A 19204-nucleotide genomic window follows, 5' to 3' on the forward strand; every position below is an offset into this window, starting at 1 on the left:
ATATTTGCTCATCACAGAGTACCTAATTAATTAATTTCACATTTAAGCATCTGTGCTAGTATGACCTCCTTGACCATTTTTTCTTGAGTTCCAAGTTAAGTATCTTCAGACCATGGATAAAGTCAAAAAACCCAGAAAACTGATTTTCTATTAGCACCAACAAATAAATTGCATCTGCTGCAAGTCCTCTCCTACTCTGGGAGATGGTTTCATGCTACACAAAATATATCATGCAGCCCCTTAAGCCAGCAACTCACTTCCTGTATGTATTGTCCTGCATATTCATCTTCTTAATACTTTTTGAGAGATCACTGAGAAGGTCCTGCCCTGTGTTTTGTCTCAGCCACCTTTGCAAATCCTGGAGCCATGAAATTCCTTGCAGTGCTGACTGGGACTGGTCTAATCAGGCTTTGTCTATTCATAAAAATATCAGTGAATAGTGGATTAAAAAAAAAAAAAAAAAAGAAAAGAAAACTGGTTATCTAGGCGTAGTAATTTTAGTACCGCATGTACATGCATAATGTTTTTCCTCTGTAAATGAGAAATGCAGGAATACTGCAGTGCTGTAATTTGAACTCAGCTACTGCTGTTGCACCTCAACAGAAAGGGGAAGCTCTCCTATTAATCTTTTCCCTCCCTCCCAAGGGCTTTCCCACCTACCTCAGCTAACTTCCTAGACCAAAGTTCATATTTGTTACAAGAGCATACGGCATTCTCAAACACCGCCAGAAAAACCCGGCACAGTTGCAAGAATATACACACAACTGCATGATCCTAACCATACAGTCTCTACAGACACCTTGACTACTATGTCTTTATATCAGGGTATCAGGATAAAGCTCAACTAACTTCAAGTTAATCTCCAAATCTAAAGGCCTTAAGAGAGGCAAATGAAGTTAGAAGAGCATCAGATTTTAAATTATCAACCAAGCACTGTCACTGTGTAAGTGCCCATGTTTTCATAAACAGGAAATTGGAGCACAATCTCATCAGTCCTGGTGTTATCAACCAACATGAATTTCCCCTTGCAGTGCATCTTACCACTTCCTATAAACATAACAAAAATGGAACACACTTTTGAGTCTCTGTTTTCAGCAGAGCCAGCAAGAAATACTTTTTCCAATTCATGTTGACTGATGCATGTACAATGATGATTGTTGTTCCAAGGTGTTTGTGCCAGCTCTAGCAATCCCCCAACATAATGGTTCAGACAAGGCTGCATATACAGAGGTTTCAGTGGTTTATTTCTTAGAATAAACTGTACTGTCTTCTGTTGAAGTGAAAAAAATCCACTGTTTCCAAATCACTGTTGAAGTGAAAATCCAGTAAGTTTTAGCCCATGTTGAAGACCCACAATTTTTAAATGAAATTGGTGAGTGAATAAAGGAAAAAAAGTCAAAATCTCTGCCTGATAATTTCAAATAAATATGATAATTAGGTACCTGACTGTAGTCTGGATGGCTTTCTAAAAAAAAAAAAAAAATACATAAATACAGGAATAGAAAGACTAAGAAATAAGCATTAATTTGTGACTGAAATCCTCCAATTTTTTCCATTTCTATGAGATATCCAGCCCCATCTCTTCTCAGAAGTCCAAAGGCCACAGTCCATTCCTCAGCAGGTAGCCCTGACCTTCTGCAAAAGGAAGTCTGGAGATGTTAAAGGAAGTCTGAAGATGTGCTTCATGACTCAGATGCTTGATGGAGTCCTTCACCCTCCAAACCTGAAGCTAGGCATTAATACAACTCCAGTGAGTTGAGAAGAAGAAAAGCTGTCAAGGAATAAAAAATGGTAAGTGGAGGGACTATAAGGCCAACACAGAGGGAGCAAGCTGGTGGCATTGCTAATGTTCAGTGTTTGCTTTTGAACTCGAATGTGTTTGTCTAGCAAATATGCAAGCCAGGCTGGCAGGTTTGCTGGCATATGTGAAAACATCTTAGCTGCAGAAAGCCAAAAACATCAATACTTCTCTCTAAACAAGGGCAAAGTGAAAAGATGTATAGGAAATAATTTCCACTTACTAAGTTTCACTTGCATTCCACCATCTGATGATGAAATCTTGAAATCCCAAGACTCAGAAAACCTCACTGAGAATGGAGGTCAGTGAGAGCTTTGGCTGTGATTCTAGTAGCTGGGCTTTTATCTGCTACTAACATTGTTCAATCAGCATTCAAGAAGGCAAAGCAGAAATTAATAGAAAATCCTTGCTGTTCTCTCAGGCAGCCACTCACTTTTGATTTGTGGCTCCACAAAGTATAAACCTCTGCTGCTACCAGGTGAACAGAAGCATTACTGAGTTCAGGAAACAGAACTTGAGGTACCATAAAATGAAGCTGTCTTCTCCCAAGTGCTGCAGGGATCTGGGCCTAAGAGATCAGCAAAATGATTAAATGAAAACCACTGACCACAAGAAAAAAATAGTGGATAAGACATTTCCCACTCCCACTACTGAATCACAAAGTATTTTATTAATTCTAACATCAGTTTCATCAGTCTAGCCCACAGAGACAAAATTTCAAAGGTGCTCACAGAAACCTTCTATCTACATGGGTAAGAAAGACCTTGAAAGAACATGTAAACATGTATCTCCTACCCTCTCCCCACATCCCAATCATATAAATAGGTATGCCAAAATGGCATGAGCTTGTGGGGATTCAAAGGAAAAGCTGTACATTTTTTTTATAGAAAACATGAACAAAAGCAAATACCAAAACACATACCAAACTAATCAAAACAGATGCCCAGAGTTCTGGGGGGAAAAAGGTTGACATTTTCATCCTTCTACACATAAGCATTCCTTCATCTGACAGGGAAAGAAACTCTTCTTATGAGCTGAAACCCTTCTAATCAACATGGTAATGCTGATGGTTGATGGCCAGACACATTGCTATACACACACTCCTTGTCTGATTGGGCAAGGCAGATCCCACACACCAGGGCACAAGCCATCCTGTACTGCTGCAGATTACACTCTCCGTTTTCAACAGGACCACATGAAAGGTCAACTCATCTAAAAGGACCTCCTGGACAAAATGCAAGTTATACCTCAAAGACAATAATTTTTGTATTAATATTAGCTGAATTTCACAGAAATCAGTTGCAAAACCATTTTAAAAATACAATCGTTTTTACATTAATCATTTAAAACTTAAATGTTATGATTCATTTTCTCTAACTGTATGTTGAAATTTTTACGAAAGAATTATTGATAGGTCTTATTTTGAAAGTTTTATGCACACTGAAAATCCACATAACATTAAAGCTGGTTGTGGATTCTAGGACACAGCCACATAGCTGGGCCCATATGAATCTAAATAGCTTTTCCCAAAGCATCACCTTTAAATATTGTTGCCTTCTGCCTTTAAGAAAGATGAGAAAATCCCCATTTTACTTCCAAACCAATCTTAAGCATGATTAGAAATTTGTCAAGTGCCATGAACATCTAAAATTGCCAGACTATTTAAGGTATAGTATTGTCAAGCATGTGCAATTTGTATGCAACTAGATTGTGCAAAAACATGCAGACATACTCTGCCTTTACATGTAAATCCACACTGTCTTCAGTGAGGGCTTTGTGGTTGTCACTTAGGGCAGAATATGGCCTACATTTACTTTCTTGGTATTTAAAAGACAAGAATAATTATTAACTACTATCTGTTAAAAGACCCAACTGCAGAATGTTTTAGTAGAAAAATAAACATTTTAAGTTATTGGCAGATTAACATTAGTGCAATTTTTTTTGACTGCCTTGCTTCCACACAGTAGATTAAAAAAATGTCACTTGTGAAAAGAACCAAAGACACTTCAGAAGCAGTTATGTAGCTGCCAAATAAAAAGGAGCAGATTCTGTGGCACTTTATGAAGCTCTCAATACTTAGTGCCTTCTAAAGCTCCAGGAAACAAGATCCAAGGCTTGTCAACTAATTACAGTCCTTTCCATACAAAAATATATCACTTATGAGCTTTTCAAAAGGCTGACTAACTGCTGACTAGAAAGAGCAGATTCTTTTTGTATTCAGCTATATCCTAGACAACATCTGGATCAACTTCTTTCTTTGAAGAACCATTTTTGGTAGTCCGAGTTGGTACAAGGTCGTAACAATGGTGCTGGGTTCCCATTGTAAGCGTTTGCCTCGGCTTGTACGCACTTCTGGGTTTGGGGGTGAAACAAAGTACCGTCCTACAAAAGACAAATAAAGTTAGCTTTTCAGGTCTCAAAAATTGCAGACATATCACTGTGGTTTAAAGTAACAGAAAACATTTGCAACAAATAAATATCCCACATATCCTTCCAATGGGGTTGTGCAGTAAAGCCTAACTTGAGGATGTCTGAAACTTCATCAAAAGATCCTGCTTTTAAACTTACGTAAACTGACATCAGTATTGCTTTAGAGTGACTCAAGAAGTGGCATCTCAGCCTGTAAAGGATGGGCTAACATTTGCTTTCATTGTCTTTTGTTACTGGACCAGAATATGGCAGAAAAGAACTAAGCCAAGCACAAGCATTAGCCAAATGTATAAATTCATTGCACGTCTTGTAAATAAAAGGCAAATACTGTTCATTAAGCATAAATGTTGGAAATATTTTAGCAAGAAATTTTCCTGTCTCTTTGTAGGATATATTTTTGGTGGAAAAGTAAAAATATCTAAGTGTGCCCCTTGCCTGCAGATGTGTGTGGAGTTGACTTGCTTTGCTGAAAGGCAGTACAGCTGCCTCAGAGGTGTAAGGTCTGACAGGCCTTCACAGTCAAATTCCCTAAAGGACACATTTTGAGACCTCAGGCCATTTTTTCTTGTTTATCTCCAGTTCAAGTCTCTCATTCCAATCCAGGAGCACTGTCAGCTAGGATAGTGAGCTGCAAAAGGGCAGCATAGCCAGCTGTGAAGGACTGCCCTGCTCTGAGGCCATCCCCTTGGCCTGGGTGCCACTCCTACATGCAAGCATTCCCAAGGCCCTTGGCAGCTTTGAAAGAAAAATGCCAAGACCTTGTTTCTGTCCATAGCCCTGACTCCTATGGAAGTCTGCTCCTTCCCTCATCAGGAATGTTGCACTTAACTGCATCCTGAGCCACAGCTCCTGATGCCCAGCAGCTTGTGCTTGCTCACAGACTTGCTGACAGATTCAGCTGCAGAATTACTTTCTTGCTTCCGTCACGATAATTCAAATTTTAGAGCGGATTAATCAGTATCCATCTCACTCATTTTTGACTCAGTGTCCACAAGAACTCGATTCTTGCCAAGCTGCTGGGAAGGCTGTTCAAATCTTTGATTATGCTCCATCCATAAGGACAGCTGTCTGACACTACCATGCACAAAGCAAAAGAAATGTGGTGCTGACACCTCACCCATCACTCCCCTTGAAAGGTGGAGACCGGTGGTTTTGATTTAGTGCAGCAGCAGAAAAGGAATTGGAGCAGAGCAGAACACTCAAATCACACACAGGCACAGGGTGATCATGAAAAAGAAAATTTAAAGTAATTCCTGAAGTCTCAGATGATAAAATTAATGGTTAGGAATACAGTGGAAACAGATGCATTCCATAACTTTTTTCAATTTTTCCATTTTCTCAATTTGAAAATTTCAGTTCTCTTGATTACTTCTGGAAGTGACTGAAGATCCTTCAATATGTGTCATCTTAGGGATTTACGTCTATGACTGAGCAATTTTGTTAAAAGATGACATTAAAAATGAAACACCATTTATAAAGTCAACCTTTTAAACATTTTTATTTAGTAAAATCACTATGAGCTTCAGTGTGGACTAGATTTAGGGAACGGACAGTAGCTTCCATCTTATTTTTTTAGAGTTTACCCTGCTACCTATCACTGCTGGTAGTATCGAAGTGTGACATTTGTCAGCCATGGAGCCCGTAGGGATTAGATGCATTATGCAGACACATTATGTAAATATACCATTTTGATATATTATGTGACCTTTTCCATTAGCCAAATAACAACACTCCAGAACCTGACCAAGGCCATCATTTTTCATCCAGCTTTTTTTCTCTCAGGCATCCAGGAGCTTCTTTACGGATTCAAAAATACTAAACACAAGCTTTTCTAATATTACGTAGAGGCAGCTGCTTAAAAGCAGGAAAGAGCACAAAGTAATGGTGATGAGTGAAGAATTGGGGATATATAGTAATATAAATATTGGGCAATATGTCAATGAAAAGAGAGCAGACGTAGGTCAGCCATATGACTGACTGGGGAAGGGTTATATTGAAGCACCTCAATCTCAGGAGAAGACAGTAGGGGCGACGTGCAAGAGAGAACGTTCCTAACCTCCTTGATGTTAACAAGGGTGCTTTCCTTCCTCTAATCTCCCTGTTCTTTATGACTGGAATACTCTTTGCCTGCTACCCTGTTTCTGTGTTCAGATGTTAGAAGCCAAGATAGCCTATTTCTCCCAGAGACCTGTTGTGGCCTGCACAATATGTATGCAGTAAGATATAAATTTTAAAAATTCAACAAATCTCCTTCCACCCACTCCCCCCAAAAAAACCAAACCCACATGCAAGCAGGCACACTTACCTCTCTGAAAATAAACTTCTGGTTTTCAGGAACACTGTGGGCATTTTCTTGACACAAGTACATTGTCAAGTAGTCAGTCCCTGAATCGACTGCTGCGCAGACTTCCGGTTGCCGCGTGTTGTAACGTATTTCATTATGGGATGTGTACTCAAAAAACTACAAACCCAAGAGAAGAAACAAAGGACAGCAGTCATTTCATATGTACACAGAGAGTGTTTATAAAGAAGCGTATACTAAGAGACTATAATTAGGTTCACAAATAAAAGTTGCTGCTGTGAAGAGAAATTCTGCCAGAAATATTCAAGTGTCCTTAACTTCTACTGCTTACTATTTTACAGAAAATCAATCTCATCACAGCACTGCTTTACTCTTGTAGCACTCAAATGTCCTGGAAAACAGGCATTCCAGCATTAAAGAATTTCCAAAATTCAACTGCAATATTTAACTTTCACATTCTAGGCCCCCCTTAAAAATAGGATGGAAAACAGTTTCTGGCCTGACATTATGCCTTCTTAATTCAGTCATCACAAAGTAATATTACTTTTAACTAAGGAGCTGCTCACTGCATAGTTCAAATGCAGTTTTGTCCAGGTTAATTTCCAGTTATAATGGTCATTTCCAGTACTAAGGATGCATGGTGATAAGCATTTTGTTCTATAAAGTTGTAAGGTATTATTTGAAGCAAAACAGGTACAGCTGCTTTTAAATATGAAAAAAACTTCCTTAAAGACAATTTACTATCTTTGCTTGTTGCATGATATTCTGCAGAAATGTTATAAACATGCTCTGAAACTCCTGGCTTCTGTAGCAGCTATGGTTGAAGACTTCCTTAAAATTTTATTCTTATCATGGACACTTGCCAACTTTTGGACTTCATTAAAGAGTGGCAGAGTTGGAGAGTTGTTTGTATTTAGCAAGCTCATAAATAATTTAGATGACTATAGTGCACGGATGTGTGTTTAGATCTGATTTAGATTATACTCAATAAAGTAGAGGATAGTTTTATAAACATCAGAAAATTGCTTATTACCCATAGTACAGCTGCATTAGCAGAGACCAATAAAAGGATGAAGGAGAGAAGGAATTCTCTTTTGTTTTGTTTCCCCCCCTGGAGACTGTAAGGCTTTGTGAAGGGGGCTGTACCAATTCAGAAATGTACACACTTGAACTTACCACAAAAACATCCTTAACAACCGCCAGGGCTAATAACCTTGATGAGGAGTTGGAAATGGAGTTTCAGTATAAACAGGACTCTGCTATTACAAAATCTTCAGCCATCCATTTCCAAGTGTAAGAGCTCTGATCTGGACTACACTGATAATACTTGTTTCATGAAATCTGCCCCTCCTATTATCACAATCAGGAATTTCTCTGTCAAGGTGGCTGTCACAGCCATGCACCAACCAGTGCTGCCCACTGCATCACCCTGGGGAGCCTCATGGCTTTTTTTTTCCAGTAATGATGCAAGTGACTGACCCCTGCCCCCTCACCCCAGAATTCACCTGTTTGCCACCATTCATTTGTGGTAAGCCACAAAGGGAAATGAGTGTTTTGTGAAAGCAACATCAAGTTTGAAGTCTCCCTGCTGACATAAGACCCCAGAGACCATGATTTTCCCTTGAAACCTATTGCTAAGATCTGTTCCTACAGTGTAGGTTGCACTACTTTTACATTTGCCTTACGCAAAAAAAATCTCAACAACAAAAGTAAATTGCGTGAATATATGGTCCTATTATTATTATTTACCCTAACAAGCAGCAGCTACTCCCTGGCCTTTTGGCTTTATTCCCAGGTTCAGTATCTGATTGACAGATGGAAAACCCACTACTTTGGGCACCACAGTGAGCTACAGGGACATGCATTTTAATCCTATGGCTTGTGAATAAAGAAAAAGCCTCAGTTCTGCTCAGCTGTGTGTGGATGGACACTTTTTACAGCTGCCACTTTCACAAAGCCATATTTAGAGCCTTGCTCGTTAGGGGATTTATTAGATATAATAACTCTTTAGCAATTTGTATTGTAAGTGAAAGCCTGCAAGCTGCTGACTGTACCAGATGCATCAAGAATAAATGGAGCAGCTACTAGATCAGAGCACTTCTTACTACTGATATCTTTCCTGAATGATCTCTCAAGGACTTGCACCAGATTCCAAAGAAGAGCAAGTAAAATGATTAATTTCTGGATAGCTTTAAGGAATGGGGTTATAATACTAACAACCAAGCACTCCTGCCTTGTTGCCCAATGAACATAACCAGTGCATTACCCTACACTACTTCAAACTGAATAAATACTTCAGGCTTTGGGCTTTTCCAAGCTCTAGTAATGAAATAAAAATCTTCATCCTCAAGAGATAAAGTGTTTTTTTGTTCTCTCTTCTTGCATTCTGTCAGCAGAAAGGAAGCGCTTTCAAACTAATCCATGGCCCAATAACTAGTAGCCTTACTGCATTTCTTTCCTTCTGAGAATCAGTAGATTCCCTTAAGTGCTATTGGCAAACTTGATGAGGCCTTTCTCCCAGTGTCTCTGGCTTCTGGACAATCTACAGGATATGCCTCAGCTGCATCAGCGTGTCTCTGGTACTGGGGCCAGCAGGAGATTTCGGCTACCTCACTGCACCCTGAAACACACTGTCATCCTTCTCTGTGCCTGGCTACTGCTGTTTTGCATGCAGGAAAAAGTTTTCACTTGATGGGTAGAACCAGCAGATAGGTTAACAGGTCTGATACTCTTTTCTGCTGAAAACCCAATGGATTTGCTAACTTCTTTGTTTCCCTCTCGCTATTTACGTCAAATGTATCAGCTCCAAATGGGAATTCTGGGAAAAACACTGTCAGTCAGTGTGTTCCCATCCTCTTATCACATCAGGTTGATTTCTTGCCATCACATATTGGTGCCTTCTGTACTGCTTCCCAGCCATACCCAGAAGACAAAGGGCTTCATTGGTGCACAATTTCAAAGCCTTTAATTCTCCTCTGTGGGGCAGATACTCCCACAAAACATAAGCAGCCTGAGGTACAATCAGTAGCCAGTGACTTACACTCTCACAAAAGGAGTAAAGGAAACCCTCTCAATTAGACCATGGATTCAAGAAAGAACAGCAACAAACTACCAGTTTTCTGAGAGTGGTTTTATTCACTGAGATGTAAAAGAGGAGCAGCTGCTGGACCATATAAATAACCAAGAGCACAATGCTCTCTCCTTTCAGCACAAGTGCACACAGATATTCAGAGGTCACCAAGTGGAGACTTGTTGCCAGTGAAAAGTTTTGAAGTTGTCCCCTACACAAACAGCCACCTGCCTGTGGTGTGAGACAGGCCGAGAACGGGAGCAAAGCTTGCTAAGGGCTTGCTGGCAAAACTCTATATAGGTAATAAGTGGAGTGACAAGAACAAAGAAAAAAGGCAGGAGTAGTTTGGGATTAGGATGGTAGATTCCCTTCCAAGGGGCCAAAGAGAAGTTAAGGGCTGCCTGCTGTCAATAAACATCTCTGAGACTCTGGTTGTTGATACTAGAGGATGACCAAACCTTGCCACGATCATTTCATCAGCAGATAGCGATGGACATAAATGTGGAAGACTTGACTGTTTTGATCCTGACATTGTCACCTGCCAAAGGATTCACAGCACAAGGAACAGCCCGCTACCTTTTCAGACTGACTGTCAAGAATGCGGTAGGATGGGAAAGAAATGGAGAGAAATGTCCTGCTGGTAGGTTTCACAGCTATTTGTGAGCCAGAAAAGGGAGCTGCAAGTCCAGTAACCCTAACTTCATTTCCCACCTCACTTGTGTTCCTCCATATTGTCTTATTTTAGTCTTCCTCTGTTCCTCCACCCACAACTCTTCCTGCTGTCCACTTGTTCTCTTGCAACTACCTATCACCCCTACTACCTATGCCCCCCTTTGCCAGCTGGTATCTCAGCTCCCACATTCAGTAACCCTGCCCCTTTCCACTAAAATGTTCTCCAATGACTCTTTTTAATTCACTCCCTGTCCTACTCTTTCCTCTATCACACATGCCTGTTGCTCAACCTCTCACAAAATACTTTGTCACCTTGGCCCTTTCTCCCTGGCTCCTGCCAGCCCTCCCATGCCTTTTTGCCCATTTCACTAATCTTGTTTTACCCATTTCCTGTGTTTGCCCTTCCCTCCTCAGGCTCTGCAGTTCTCTTGAGTCATCTCATATTTTCCTTTATGGGTTTGCATTGCAGTCAGGTGGTTTCTCCATTCCTCCTTCCTCCTCCTGCTTGGATGCCAGCAGAGGGAGCGGTTTGCACAGTTCCCAGAGTGTCGCTGCTTTCAGCCCAGCGCCTGCTACCGCAGGTACTCGGATGCACCACACCATCAGCAGAGATGGAAGAGCATTAATACCCAGTGATGTGATATCTTGCAGTAAATTCAGTTAGTCTCTTAGTGCTAGCTAAACAAAGGATAACTGTAAAAATGTCATCTCATGACGATTCATCTCTGAATTGTACTTCTCTTTTGCTTTCACCTTTTATCTTATTTCTTTATTCTTTCTTGGGGAAAGGAATAAAATTTAAGCTAACTCTTTTTGCTCAGGGAAATGCAAAAAAAAAAAAATGCAAGCCCTTTCCTCTCTGTAATCTGCAATACAAGGAAAAATAAATCTATAAATACCTTTGTCATATTAGCATGTAATCCTATACATTAAATGCTTCTTAATCTACAAAAGCTGTCAATGTTACTTATAAGAAAGTGACTTGACTGGGTTATCTGATTATTAATTTCTCTATAGATCTATAGAAGTATTCCTAACTTCTGCAAGAATTTGAACTGAGGGAGTAAACAAAGTGAGGGGGGGTTTAGCATAATTGGCATACATCTGTCAGTACTGAGATCCTTTGGCTTTTATGGTACAAGATTCTCCCCCTGCCTTCCCCTGCATCTTGGCCTTAAGGATGGAAATATTATGAAACTTAAGACATAAATCAGACATGAGCTAATAAATAATATCAAATAATAGTTATAATACTTTAGGCAATAAGCTTGCTATCAGCAACAAATCTATTTCCTTTTAAGATCTGAGGTACATTGCTTTTTCTTTCCCCTTTCTCATGTAAAGTGCAATTCATATTAGAAGCTTTCTCCCCAATACAGATTTGTTTTACACTCCTCAAGCTTTTATGTTTTGTTTTTTTAAAAGCAGAGTTCAGAACGATAGCAGATACACTGCTTAACTGTCACATCTCTAGTTTCTTTCTTTTGTTTTCCCTTTTTTCCTTTTTCCAAACAATCCTAACTGAATGTTTGGATTAATTTCATTAAAAAAGGACCTAAACAGTCAAGCCACCCAAGATGTCACAGGGTTATGTACAAGAGGTCTCATAAGACCTTTGGTACTCAGCACTGATGAGACCGTATCTCAAGTACTGTGTTTACTCTAATCTGGGTTAGAAGCCAAAAATCAAGATAGACAGGCAAGTACGTACCCCACATCAAACATCAAGCTTCAATTCTGGAAGATGGTCACTCAAAACTATGCAAATTCTAACTTGGCCAGCCATTCTAACTTGGCTTTTACCCACAACACTTTTACCATGGCATTATGCAGAGCGGCTTATAGGCATCAAAATTAATGACTGCTGCACACAGTTCAGTCAACATGGAGAAAGAAAACAGCATTTTCAGCTTCAGAAGTTAAAAACAAGGCAGCAAGAACAACAGTGTTAAAGAGACCCCCTGCTCTCCTGGACTGTGGAGGCCAAGCAAGGAGGACATTTCTGTAGAAGAACAGGAGAAAATGTGGTCTAAAACCTCTTGGGTAGTTAGACAAGCACCATGAGGAAGAGACATGATGACAGACCCAGGTGGAACTAGGTGAGGTTTCCAATGTTACTAAGGGCTTTAGAGGCATGGACAGACAAAAGCTCAGAGGGGTTTTGGAGATGAGTGAGCACTGGTCTGTGAGCACTATAGCTGCACCAATGTGCTGTTAACTCCCGCTAATGAGCTCTGTGGAAAGGTATAATAAAGGTATGCATGAGTTCCCTGGGCTGGGTATTCATCCTCAGAATGAAGAAAATCTGACCTGAAGATACATCAGAATAAAAAGCATTTAGTACAAGAATCAAAACTTGAACTAAGATCACCTTACTGTGGCAACACATTCTCTCAGCCCTATTGCAATGACTTTACCATACTTCCTTACATTACAACCATAAGTGTTAGTCAAAATGAAAACAAAATATCATTCTTACCTGATTTTGTCCCATGCCATGGCATGGGTAGAGTATGACCCTCTGTCCAGTTACTTGATGTTCATTTGTAGGGTTATAATCAAAGCAGAAGTTTTCCATTCCTCTATTCTTCAGCTAATCAAAACAAAAGAATATTTTAAAATATTAGTCTAAAGTAAGGAACATATTCTGTAGTCACTCTACACCCATCCTGATGGGCTCTGAGATTCATCCCAAAGCTAGTGGAATAAAAGCAAAGCAACGGGAATAGATCAAAGGGATGCAATGGTAACATCTCTCAGACTAATATGAAATAAAACTGGACCATCTTGACTCTGAGCACTGAAGCAGCCAGACACGATGGCTTCCCCTAGGAATGACACTGTGTTCCAACGTATTTGCAAAGGAAGTGGGTAGAAATTATGAAAAAGTGTGTTGAAACCCAACAAGCCAGCAACTCATGCAGAACAAAAGAGTCTGCCATGCCTTTTTCCCCCAGGATCTACTTGTTCAATTTTCTTATGAAAAGATGACTACATACTTTACTCAGTTTGTCAAATGGGAAATGTTAGGAGGATTTGTTCTCAAAAGGACTCCAGTACCCTCTTGAGGCAGAACAAGCAGACAGATTTTAGGATCAGAAATCTTGAATGTGGGCAAAAATGTATCTTTGGAAAGAGACACTAGGTGTGATATTAAATGCTCTTTACTCATGTTGCTGATCTCTGATAGAAGAGGTGCATGACTTCCAGACAAAATTTTAAAATATTAAGTTAGCTAATTTTAAAAACAGGCTAGTTAACAAGGATTTGCATTTAAGTATTCAGGAGGCAAAAGTAACTGAAAATAAGTTAAACAATCACATTGATTCGTGGTATTAGCCACATAACCAAATTTGAAAACACACAGAGCAGAATAGGTTTGGTAAACAAGAAGCTGAATGCCCCTGTTACTGAGTGTAATTATATCACAGATGAAAAGCATAGGCAGAGTAAATCTCAGAAGAGTTAGTTCAGCAAGGTGTAATTTCACTGCTCTTCCCTAGTTATGATAATCGTATCCTGAGTTCTTAATGTGGAAAATGAGCGGACACATAGGGATTGCAGGCGGCTAGAACTAAACAAACAAGACAAACCCTGCGGGGCCTAAACCCACCACAGAGCGAACCACACAAGCTGGAAAATTAAATACTGGTGTTCTGTATATGTTTGCTTTGCCAACTTCTACTTTTAGTGCTCCCCAACATCATCTTTCCACTGCCTTGTGCTCACTCCCACATTAGACCACTGCAACCCTCCTTGGACAGTCAAAAGAAAACATTTTGTTTACTTTCCTAATGGGAGACAAGAATTACACTTAGAAAAACAGGAAAGAGAAGTGTCTTACATAGACTATTTTTAACATTGCCATGGAACTACATAAACCAAACAATAAGCTTCTCATGTTTCTACATTCTACATCAGGAAACATCAACCTAAAAGTCATAACCACTTAAAATGGTAATTTTATCTCTTCAGTTGTTGTTGTCAGCAGCTGTCTTCAGGACTAGAGGGTCTCCCATTAGTAGTTTTAATAACATATGACTCTGCCTGACTGTCTACTGGCTCCAAGGGCAGCAAAGCCCTTATCCATGGTGCCCTTCCAGGCAACCCAATGACTTCACTAGTGCTCTTTTCCACTGGCCCCTGGCACATGCTCAAGCGTGAGCTCCCTTTTGGGAAATTTTAAATAATCTGCTTGAAAATGCCCTGCACCACCAGAACTACAGTAACTCTCATATGAATGTTACTCAATGCCCAAATACACACAGCAAAAAGAGAAATAAAAGCTTACTAAACTTAAGCTTCATTTCATATGATTTGAAAATGAGGTTGTGCTCCAGGATGCTACCATGTATGTTCTCTCCTTTTTCTCTTTCATGCACAAATGCTTGTGATACATGCCGACATCTTCCTACATGTACAGGGTCTATGTGGTTCACCTGGTTCTTTTTTGTCAGACATTGATAGATATGCCCACACTTCATCAGGAAGCCCAATAGGTATTCAAGACCTAATTAGTGGGAATAGTATATTCTAAGCTTTTAAATTATCTGACCTGAAATGACACAAAAATTTGAAAATCTGACTGCAGCACCATTTATTAAAAAAACTCAAACAAACAAACAAACAAAAAAAAACCCATACACATCTGCCCTCTGTTCCAAGGCATTAAAAAAAAGTTTGAGAGAATTTGTGAAATATTTTTCTCTTGTTAAATGAAAATATACAGTTTAAGTATCTTTTATGTGCAAGAGCTCTATCAAAACAGTGATCATCCACTCATTTCTGAAGTTATGTTTATTCCCACATCCACCATAAACAAGTCATGCAACAAGAACGAAATTTTCTCTGTGACTTACCTTAGTTCTTTTGCAGAATGCTGCATTAGAGAAATAGAAGCAAGAAAAAATGTTGATCACCTTGCCATTAAAACACATTGTTCAGATCCAAAACAACGTACCCATGCAGGACTATCGGCTGTCAGCATTTTTTACAGCTATTTTTACAGCATTTGCCTCCTATTGATACATTGCTATTGAAACTAAAGGTGTCACTCTACATGCCATTTAGTTACCACTGTTTGGAGGTTGAGATAGGTAATAAACACCATCTACCAAGATATTCAGCAGACCTTAACCTTTACTGCTAGGAGATATTTAAATCTATTGTTTCCTAATATCTGGACACTTGCATATAACTACACAATACAGATGGCATTCTATGAATAATTCTTAGTTTGATAAAGTCCATTGTAAACAAACCATCAACAACAGATTTTTGACATTAAAACTTCATTGCATTAGTTGATAAGTATGGCCAATGGAGTCCTGCTAACCTTTCTCTATATCCACAAAATAGATCAGAATCCTCTTTATTCTGCCAGTGACAGTGGTGCTGATCTGTTAGTGCTATGGACAGATGATACTGTGGGATGCAGTAAGATATGAATTTGCAGCAAGCTAAACAGCTTCACCAGTACTGATCAAACATCAGCTTTTAACTCAAAGGTAATCCAAGCAGTCACAGGGAATGATTCTACTGAGTGAATGCTATTTTCATATCACCTGTTAACTTCTTAAGGGCAATGCTGAAAAGGGCATACAACACTGATGACTAAAACCCTCTGAAGGAAGGTGACACACTGCTGTTGGATTCATTGGCTCACCCCAACAGGCCCAAATCTCCCTGGGAAGCTCAAAAAAGTATAAGCACGTGGTTCAGGCAATGGTGTGTTCACTACCAAACACCTGAATTTCTTCCAAAGATTTCTTTTACAAAGCCTCTGCCTAGCTTTCAGAGGCTGTACAGCCAACCAAGTGGTGCATATTTTCCTGTGATGGGCATAAGGTCTCCAGGTCTAGTCAATCCTAACCTTGGCTACCAATTCAATCTCAAGTGGCAGCTCTACAAATTGGATTATAATGCAGTTTTAGAGGTATACCCTAGAGAAGGGACCCTGATACTTCTGAGTACTTGAAGCACCAGTCATGCAATATCTTTGATTACGTAATTCAAACCACATAGCTCTCTTCTTCTGCAAGCCCGTCCATATATGTCATGTGTTCTTTAGATAATTTAAATAATGGTCCCTTTCATGTTGCAGCAAAACAAAATTCTTTGCAGTTTAAAATCTTCCTTCTCATTTTTTTTAATATTACACCTAGTCTAAATTGAAAGAAAATTATGACCGAGCACTTTTAAATGAAGACAAGATAATCTTGAAGGGAAACGGGGAAGGAAGCTGTCAAAAGAAAAATTCAGGTTTTTGATTTCTCAACTGACTCAGTCAGTGACAGATGCCTTTACCGATAGAAGGCAGAGAGACCAGACAGAAAGTCCCAGCACAAGACATCTATCAGCTTAGTGGCTTTACATTCAGCTGAAAGAAATATCAGCTAGAAACTGAGAAAAACAAAGAAAAACTTATCATGTCAGAACATAGTATGGTCTCACTGCCAAGTGATCAAACTTAAGAGAAAATTAGAGTAAATTCCTGATTTTTGTGTCACCATTGTTTTTTAAAAGCAATCTTGATGTCAACCTTAAAGCCAAATTCACTGACTGACCATAATCTTTATCCTTGGATATGCACCTCAATGCCAGCCATACTTAATACATACCTCAGAAGAGAGAAGAGCCCTGACTGCTTCCTTGCTTTGCAGCCGTGCCTTTCCACAGTCACCGATAACGTGAAAAGATCACAGAGCTGCCCAGCTCCTCTATCTTCATCCAGCTGCACAATGCAGAGATTTCACCACACTAATACTGAACACACCAGCTGGCTCAGAGCTCTTCCTACAGATGCCCACACCATCCCTTCCCAGGGTAGTTAGGATTTGTAAGCTGAGTCTGCTGTCTAGGTGGGCAATCTGTGCAGAGCTGGGGCTAAAGTCTTGTTACAATTTCACACCTACCTACTGGTAGGTAGGTACTCTGCCGTAAGTGCATGCTCAAGGACGGCCAAATCAGAGGCTGTGCCAGAAAAAGACACATCAGTGTGCTACGCCAGAGCCTAAAAGGTATTATCAGCCTTTCCAGAAGTGCTGACATCTTATCATTGAAACCTGCTGAGTGCCTACCAGCTTCACTTCCTCCTGCTCCCCCAAAGAAATTATTCAAGGCAGAAGGTTCATGTCCCACAAAGTTCCAAAGCTGCATGAAGCCCAAGGAGCAGCAAGAAAATATTTCTCTTTTTTATAGGTCTCAGGCAGTTTGCAGGAATGCAATCATATCTCAGGCAAAAAGGTTCATAATTCACTATGTTTAAGTAAAGTTTGAGGCAGCTAACTTTTTAGGTAACCAAGGGTAGTATGGATATTTTTATCTATGTATCAAGATAAAAAATGTAGCTTATTCAGTGATGTGCACTGAATGCTGCTCAATAATTCTTGACTCCATTTGAATAACACATGGCTGACTTATAGGTAATCTTAGAAATATTTTCAACTTCAGTACAAAAGTAAAAAGACTTTTAAGGGAGGTAAAAATCTTCATATTCCCTTGTATTGTCTTTGAACAATTAAATAATCTCACACTAAGCTGAGCTGTTATCAAAGCTGACACTTTTAAACACAGTATTTTTGTGAACCAGAAAAGCCCTACACAGCTAAGGCGGGAGTGAAGAACACCATCAGTGATTCATTGAAGCTAGCAGATGGGACTCAATATCCACAAATCAGCTGAATCAGTAGGTGTCGTTTCTGCACTCTCAGTTTCTCAGAGTACAACCATATTTCCGTCACATTTTAAATTCTTCCTCCCCCCCAAAAATGGTGTATTCTCATTATGCTCACAACTAGATGACAGCATTTATGAATTGTTTTTAGAGAAATATATAGAGCACACCTAAATTACACTGTAGATACCTCAAGCAGCGCTGAACAAGAGTTATTATTTCTGGGTACTGTCAACTCCTTGCCTGAAGATGACAATTAAATCATAAAAGAAACTGCACAAATCCCTTCTCTTTGCACCAGTCTAACCCTTTCTTTTGGAGGGAGAAGGATGGAGGTGAAGAGAAGGATAAAATTCCTGAAATGCTCCTGGAAGGTAAGTCTTATAATACCTTACTGCTTCAACTCTCTCAGAATTTACCCGTGGCAATCCAGCACAAAAGAGCAAAAACAGAACTGATCTTCCAGGGTTTGTTCAAGGTACTGAATGATGTTGGGTAACACCTTTCACACCAGTGATCACACAGAGATACCACCCTCTCCTGCAAGCTCCAAGACAAATGGAGGAGGGTGGCAATTCTCCCAGAGGCTCCTAAGGGCTTTTCTGACAATTGCTGCCCTCCCCATGGGAACTCCCACAGCTCCCCAGGGGAAACCACAGCATTTCCACATTAGGATCTTTTTCATTCAACAAGTTATGAAGCTATTAGGGCAGACTGTGGGGAGACTTGGTTCCTGAATGTTTTGTATGTCCACAGAGATCAGATTTTTTTTTCCCTTTCCTGAAGGAGATTCAGCAGAGGCTGAGTAACTTGGGGAAGGGTAGATGGCAGCAAGACAAGGGCTGGATGTGATGATGCAGTGTGGGAATGCAGCTTAGCTGGATCTGCAGAGGAATTGAGTTACCAGCAAAAGTACTTTTCAGTCAATGTGGCATTTGGTAATTAGGAAGGTATTTGATACATCTTTGCCTGGTGGAAAGGTGCAGTTTTGTGTTCCTAACATGCAGCAGGTATCTGGTGATTTTTCAGAGGAAACAGCTATTTGCTGCATCATCTCTGCCTTCATCCCTTCCAGATGAGATTACAGTAATGTAATATACACAGAGCTATAGTTTATATTTATTTGTAAGCTGCAAAAAGCATAAAGAGCTGTCAACTCTTAAAAGAGAAGAGGTTTCTGATATTGAACTCATTGCCTGTGCCCTTGCTGCTCTAAAGTGACCTCCAGATTAAAAATTAATATGTTGGTTTAATATA

General features: G+C 39.8%; 1 protein-coding gene across 1 annotated transcript in view; it reads right to left on the minus strand.

Annotated features, from left to right (window-relative positions):
- Positions 1-3226: 3226 nt before the first annotated feature.
- Positions 3227-19204, minus strand: part of GALNT12 (polypeptide N-acetylgalactosaminyltransferase 12) — a 44606-nt gene continuing 28628 nt past the window's right edge. The window contains exons 8-10 of the mRNA XM_041476634.1: positions 12752-12865; positions 6534-6689; positions 3227-4180 (exon numbers count right to left, since the gene is read on the minus strand). Of these exons, the coding sequence (XP_041332568.1) occupies positions 4043-4180; positions 6534-6689; positions 12752-12865 (408 nt within the window). The 3' untranslated portion in view covers positions 3227-4042. The remainder of the gene's footprint in view (positions 4181-6533; positions 6690-12751; positions 12866-19204) is intronic.

Source organism: Pyrgilauda ruficollis, unplaced genomic scaffold (genome assembly GCF_017590135.1).
Source record: "Pyrgilauda ruficollis isolate IOZ18807 unplaced genomic scaffold, ASM1759013v1 scaffold39, whole genome shotgun sequence".
Classification (NCBI taxonomy): domain Eukaryota; kingdom Metazoa; phylum Chordata; class Aves; order Passeriformes; family Passeridae; genus Pyrgilauda; species Pyrgilauda ruficollis.